Genomic DNA, 6,447 nt, shown 5'->3' on the forward strand with positions numbered 1-6,447 from the left:
GCGCATGCGTGTGTGTGAGAGAGAGTGAAAGCTGTGCAGGCTGTTCAGCTGGGGCAGGCGGGGAAGTGACGTCCTGTGTTATTTGTCGTTCTAGAAAGAGCGGAGACGCGTACTCTAAAGAGGGCTGTGTCTTGTCCAGTGTGTATAATTATTTATAAATGAGCAACGGGGGAAGGAATTAAGTACAGAGAAGCTGTTTAGTATTTCTGTATTGGAGAGCGTGTTGATTTGTAGCAGTTCTGTTTGTTTCAGTTCCAAGTTTGATTTTTATTTTTCCTTCTCTAGTATCTCTACGTTGCTAAGACACTGGACGCTGCAGTCTTTATAGCAAGGAAAATCTGAATTCCTCCAACGCTCAGGATGGGGAAAGATTATTATTCTATCCTGGGAATTGAAAAAGGGGCTTCTGAAGAGGATATAAAAAAGGCTTACAGAAAACAAGCGCTTAAATGGCATCCCGATAAGAACAAATCTCCCCACGCAGAGGAAAAATTCAAAGAGATTGCAGAAGCTTATGAAGTGCTGAGTGATCCCAAAAAGAGAGACATTTACGATCAGTTTGGGGAGGAAGGTATGTATGTTTCTGCTGTACTCTAATCTGTCACTCTTATGTTTAGTGAAGCAAAATAAACATAGATGATGCATGAAAACTTGGTATGTGTTGATTTTTAGGACATGTATTTGTACTGCTTGGGAGTATTTTCTAATGTAAAATATGTTGTGTAGTTTTAATGTCTTATTGTAATGTCTTTTGTTTTTTAAAATCCCAAGTACTTGACAGGCAAAAAGTTACTGAATTGAAAAAGTTTGTATGACTCATAAATAGCTTTCTGGGATCTCTTACTGCTATCTTCCTTTGCCCTAGCACTTTTTTGAGGTGCAGTTGAAAAGAAATGTATTATTTTCTTAAATTTTTGCTAAAGGGCAGTCTGCTTGATCTAGGCAGGACAATCCTGAGCAGAAGCCCAGGTGCCCAGTCCATAGTTGTCCTTGGCGTCTTGCCTGGAGAGGAAAGAATTTGGCTGATGTCATGAAATACCAGAGCAATTTTTTAGCTTTAATTGTAAACAGTGATAACATGCCAAGAGAATGAGGCCTCAGAAATGTCATATTTATCCTAAAATGGTTATCTGAAGAGGATGACTTTTTATTTTTGACCAACATGGCTTTCAGTCTTATGATTGAGCAACAGAGGAAGTCATTAATGTCTGTCTCCTTAAATTTATGGTATCAGAAATTCCACATGAAATAATTATTTCCTTTATGACAAATAGGCCCACTCACTCATTGCCATTCACTCGGGGCCATGTTTTTGACTAATATGAAGGAGGACACTTAAATAGCAGTACTTCATGGAAAATTACAGGTTCTTATGAATACATAATAAAATCTAGTCCTCTGTCATCTGTAGGACTTAATACAGTTGTTAACTTCCATAAATTCACGTAGAAGACCTTCACTCTCTGCAGGGGATGCCATTTTTTTCATCTTTTGCTCCATTGCATGCTGTCAAAGCTTTAGTGCTGTTACTAAAACACTGTAGTAAAAAAGTATTTATGTAGATATCAGAGGCATTTGTTGCCTCTCGAGTCTTTTGCTTTCTTGCACGTCTTCCTTCTCACTCCCTGCCTCCTTTCTGTATATCCTTATAAACCTATTTACTCTGGATTTACTTGCATTTTAGAATCCTGTGCAGCAGCCTATCCTACCTGCTTTCCCAAAATAACATTTCAGTCACTTGTACCAAAGAGCATATAAGCAATGCAGCCTTTGGCATCCTGGTATTGCATATTGAAGACAGCATTTCAAAATGCAGATTTCTATTTATTTGGAACATAATATTAAACCAAAGTATGAATTTTTAGAATGGTGAATCTGGAAATACCTCTTGATGCCTCAGTTGCTCTCTAAGCTCTTCAGTTGCATCTGAGATAGCAACTAGTAGTTGTGAGGGAAAGGCAGGGGATGAGGTGGGAAGAAGGAGAAACCTCAATATTTTACAGCTGGGCACTTTATGTACCTTCAGTAACAAATCTGGGCTAGGTGTTCCCAGAGGTGTCCTACTGTTACAGATTGAGTCCACTGATCTGCTTGTTTGACATGAACAGTGCTGTGACAGGAGGATGTACTACATGTTGCTAAGTACTTTTAATATGGTCTGGTGTTGAGATAGGGAAAGCATTCTCATTCTAATGTCTTACTTGGTTACTGTTGATACCCTATATTAAGCTTATGCCTAGAAGCTCTAAAACAGAGCCAAAAAAACCAAACCAACCATCCTCTTTCAAATTTAGGCAATGCATGCTTCGTTAATGTAACCCTTCACATTTTTGTAGCACAGTTGTAGTGCTGAACTACCATAAGACTGAATAAAATAAAATAACTGAACATTGTAAGTTTAGAAATGTCTTAAGAAGACTTTCAATATTTTATCTTGGAAGTTTGAGAAGGTATCCTGAAATGGTCAGTGCAGGAGAGTACTATTATGAGGAAATGCTTGGCACCTATTGGGAAAGAAGCATTTAAGAAAATGTATTTTGAAAACCTTAATCAAGAAGAAATGAGATGTGGATCCCTCCTTGTGGAAGATAGAAGAGAAAGAAGCTATTTGAGAACAGTATGATTTTTTTGCAGGGAGAAAGGGACAGCATATACAAGGTTTTTGTACCCAAATAGGTCTTAGGATCTTCCAAGCTATTTCTGTATGTGACTGGATTGGAAAGTGTTGCCAAGTTTATCTACCTATTTTATATCATAGGAACACAAGCTGTGGTTAGGATTCTGAATTGAACATTAAGACTTGACTAGTGGCATGTTACCCTTACTTGAATTGCAGTGAAGGAGAGGCAGAGCTGAGTAACACTGAGTTAAAGCTGAGCTATGGAGACCGCAGAAAGCGTTGCTTATGTTACTGCATAATTTTCCCCAGAAATGATCTTGAGATACAACTCCCAACAGACTTTTCAGAACAAAAAAACCCAACAAAATCAAGTCAAGCAGACTTGTCTTCTGTTTTAAAATGCAAACTCTTTGAATAACTTCAATTAATGAAATAAAATTTGCAGTGTCAGAATTGTTCTTCTGAAGCAGAAGTCATTTTAGAGCTTCAGGAAACTTTGTTGGTGCTCAGGCTATTGAATTACTAGTTAGTGCTGCATAATCTGATGGGCATTCTTCATTGATAAGGAGATGTTTCACACTATGGCAAAAACCTTTTCTACACATCAGTTTGATATCATTATGCTCTACAATATGAAAGGTTACACCAATATTCCATTTGTTTTTAACTTTGCTTATTTGTGTTTCACATTATGACAAAAACCTTTTCTACACATCAGTTCTGATATCATTATGCTCTACAATATGAAAGGTTACACTAATATTCCATTTGTTTTTAACTTTGCTTATTTGTCTCATTTAGGTCTGAAAGGAGGAGCTGGAGGACCTGATGGACAGGGTGGCACCTTCCGGTACTCCTTCCATGGTGACCCACATGCTACGTTTGCAGCTTTCTTTGGTGGCACAAATCCTTTTGAGATCTTCTTTGGAAGGAGGATGCCTGGTGGCAGAGACACTGAAGACATGGAGGTGGATGGTGATCCGTTTGGATCCTTCACTAGTTTTAGTATGAATGGTTTTCCAAGGGAAAGGAATACAGTTGGTAGCCAGTTACGTCGTAAACAGGATCCCCCTGTAATCCATGAACTTAAGGTGTCATTGGAAGAGATCTATCATGGCTGCACAAAAAGGATGAGGATTTCACGTAAAAGGCTTAACCCAGATGGTAGAAGTGTCCGAACAGAGGACAAAATTCTTACTATTGAGATAAAAAGAGGATGGAAAGAAGGCACCAAAATCACTTTTCCAAAAGAAGGCGATGAAACACCCAACACAATTCCAGCTGATATTGTTTTTATCATTAAAGATAAACCTCACTCTCACTTCAAGAGGGACGGGTCAAATATTGTCTATCCTGTTAAGATCAGCTTAAGGGAGGTAAGTTTCTCTTTTGGTAGAACTCTACATGTTTAAACCTGTTATGATATGACACAATGGCTAGTCTGCACAAGTGGTATGACAAATGTAAAGTTTTGGCTGGTTTTTTTATTATTTATAGTGAAAGCATTAGCTCTTTTAATGTTAATGGAGTATTATTTCAAGCTGTTTACTGTAGAGGTAGAAGACAATGAGGGGGGAAGAGTAAGAATAAAGCTTGATATGATAAAGTCTTCATACTTCACCTTTCTAGCCAAGTATATATTAGACTGAAGTAACAAATGCATCAATATAAAATGCTCCTTACTGCTGTGATGACTGCTGCTTCTGTAGGACAAAGTAGAAATGTCAAATATTTCCACTGCCAACAAATTCGAAGTCTGCCTTTATGTCATAAGTTATTTCAGTGTGATTTCAAAGTACAGAGATAGATTTCATGGGGATAAGTTATTGTGAACAGGTGTTATAGGAGCTATATATATAGATCTATAAAAATGGTATAGCTTTTTGAAATTCCATTACGAGTTAAAACACATTGGCTTTCATAAGGGAAAAATCAGGAACACAACTGAGTAAAGCTCTTAAGGATCTGAAGCCTTGACGTGGTCATCATTTAAAAGATAATGTAGCTGAGTGTGTGTTGTGTTTTCCTCAATTAGCATTAGGTAGAGAAATAACTCTTGCTTTCATTATAAGCTCTTTGTGTACATTGTGAGTTCTCTTTGTAAAGGATTCTTAACTAAAAATACATCTGAAGTGAGGTGAAGCAGGTTGAGGGAGGGAGTAAAGACTATTTAATGCTCATGTGGGTAATAGAGTTCCTTCATAGATTAAAGTCTGTTTAGGCTCATTGCATTATGTAAAATGTACATTATCAAGACTGAGGGTGCTGAATCAGATGAAGCTGGAGGAATCAAAATGTTATTACCAGAGCTCTTAGTAAGGAAAGCGAACTAAGAAAGCAGGAGAAAGCCTGTGATGTTTTAGTTTTGGTGCACCAAAATAGTTGTTTGGTCGTCTTTGAGCATCACAAATGCTCACCTAAGATAGCTGTGAAATTTGGTACGCATCTACCTATAGAGGCTGAAATGGCGTTGTGTAATTTGATATAATGTAGGTTGGTAGTATATTGGAATAAACCCCTGTGCAATGTAAACAAACACCAAATGGAACAGAACTCTAAACTGCCAGTGGAAAGTGAAAAGCTGAGCATCACTTGAAGTATGAGTGAAGAGTTCACTCTCTACTCAACTACTTTGTTTGCTACAGTTTTTGGAGGATGTATGAACTCAATTATCCTTCAGGGGCCATTGCATAAAATTGGTAAATTCTGTGATATTCAATGACAAATTGAAGCCTTCCCTTTTTAAGAGAGGAACACTGTATTTGAGTTATGACATCTCAGTAGCACACAGTGTAAATACTGTTTAGAATACTCATCTTTTCTAAATAATCCAAATTCAGTTGTAGGTACAAATGAAGCTCTGACCATTTTTTTTCTCATGATACAATCTTTCTTCAGGCTTTGTGTGGCAGCTCTATCAATGTTCCAACGATAGAAGGAAGAACCATACCCATGACAGTAAATGAAGTTGTAAAGCCTGGGATGAGAAGAAGAATTATAGGATACGGTTTGCCGTTTCCCAAAAATCCTGACCAACGTGGAGACTTAATTATAGAATTTGAAGTAGTTTTCCCAGATAACATCTCTCCAGCATCAAAAGAAGTACTTAGGCGAAATCTTCCAGTTTCATAAAACGAAGACTGTATGTCAACCCTTTGTATAGGACACTGGAAATGCAGAAGACTGGCAAGTCTGTGCTTTAAAAGTGCAATCTGTAACAACTAGTGGAATATTTGGTTTTTTTTTTGTTCCGTGGGATGGGTGGGGGGAATACTGTAATGCTGCATGAGAAGAAAATGGTTAAGTACAAGTCATACATGTCACTTCTGCAGTAAAATTTACAGGGAAAACCACTCATTTTATTTTACATCTTCCTAATCAGAAAAGCTTGTTCAATATTTTGCCTAATATAAAATGTAGTCAGTTTTTACAAAGTCAGTGCATATTTCTGGTACAGTACTTAAGCCTCCAAGTACTTTATTTCTTGTATCCCTACCATATCTATAACATTACCCATTTATACAGAAATTTGAGATAGTACTAGAAATACACAAATGTATAAATATTTTATAGAGCAAAACATGAAAGATACCGTTTGGGTATGTTGCCTTCCACTGCACAGAGCATAGGCTGGGAAAATCAGCTTGGACTGATTAATTCATTCAGTAGAATGAGAACATTTTCTGTATTGCCTCAGAATGTATGAGAACTGCATTGCAAATCTAGCAAAGGGCATGTGGCTTGAGGAGCAAGAAGTAGCCATTTGCCATGGGATAGTTCCTCAGCCTTCAGGCAGGATAGCAAGAAGGGATTCTGCAAGTACATGA

At 37.5% G+C, this 6,447-nt stretch overlaps 1 protein-coding gene across 1 annotated transcript; it reads left to right on the forward strand.

Moving 5' to 3' along the window:
• Positions 1-192: 192 nt before the first annotated feature.
• Positions 193-5,906, forward strand: DNAJB4 (DnaJ (Hsp40) homolog, subfamily B, member 4). The gene is made up of 3 exons (XM_010186704.1): positions 193-571; positions 3,422-3,996; positions 5,519-5,906. Exons 1-3 carry the CDS (start codon positions 361-363, stop codon positions 5,750-5,752), a joined length of 1,020 nt encoding a protein of 339 aa, XP_010185006.1. The 5' UTR covers positions 193-360; the 3' UTR covers positions 5,753-5,906.
• The last annotated feature ends 541 nt before the right edge of the window (positions 5,907-6,447 follow it).

This window comes from Mesitornis unicolor, unplaced genomic scaffold, assembly GCF_000695765.1.
Source record: "Mesitornis unicolor isolate BGI_N332 unplaced genomic scaffold, ASM69576v1 scaffold52676, whole genome shotgun sequence".
In the NCBI taxonomy this organism is placed as follows: domain Eukaryota; kingdom Metazoa; phylum Chordata; class Aves; order Mesitornithiformes; family Mesitornithidae; genus Mesitornis; species Mesitornis unicolor.

Bases quoted from the DNA above. Each gene is read 5' to 3' on its own strand.
- DNAJB4 (XM_010186704.1), top strand. From the start codon at position 361: ATGGGGAAAGATTATTATTCTATCCTGGGAATTGAAAAAGGGGCTTCT. The intron at 572-3,421 runs GTATGTATGTTT...TGTCTCATTTAG, and splicing joins CGATCAGTTTGGGGAGGAAG to GTCTGAAAGGAGGAGCTGGA. The intron at 3,997-5,518 runs GTAAGTTTCTCT...ATCTTTCTTCAG, and splicing joins TTAAGATCAGCTTAAGGGAG to GCTTTGTGTGGCAGCTCTAT.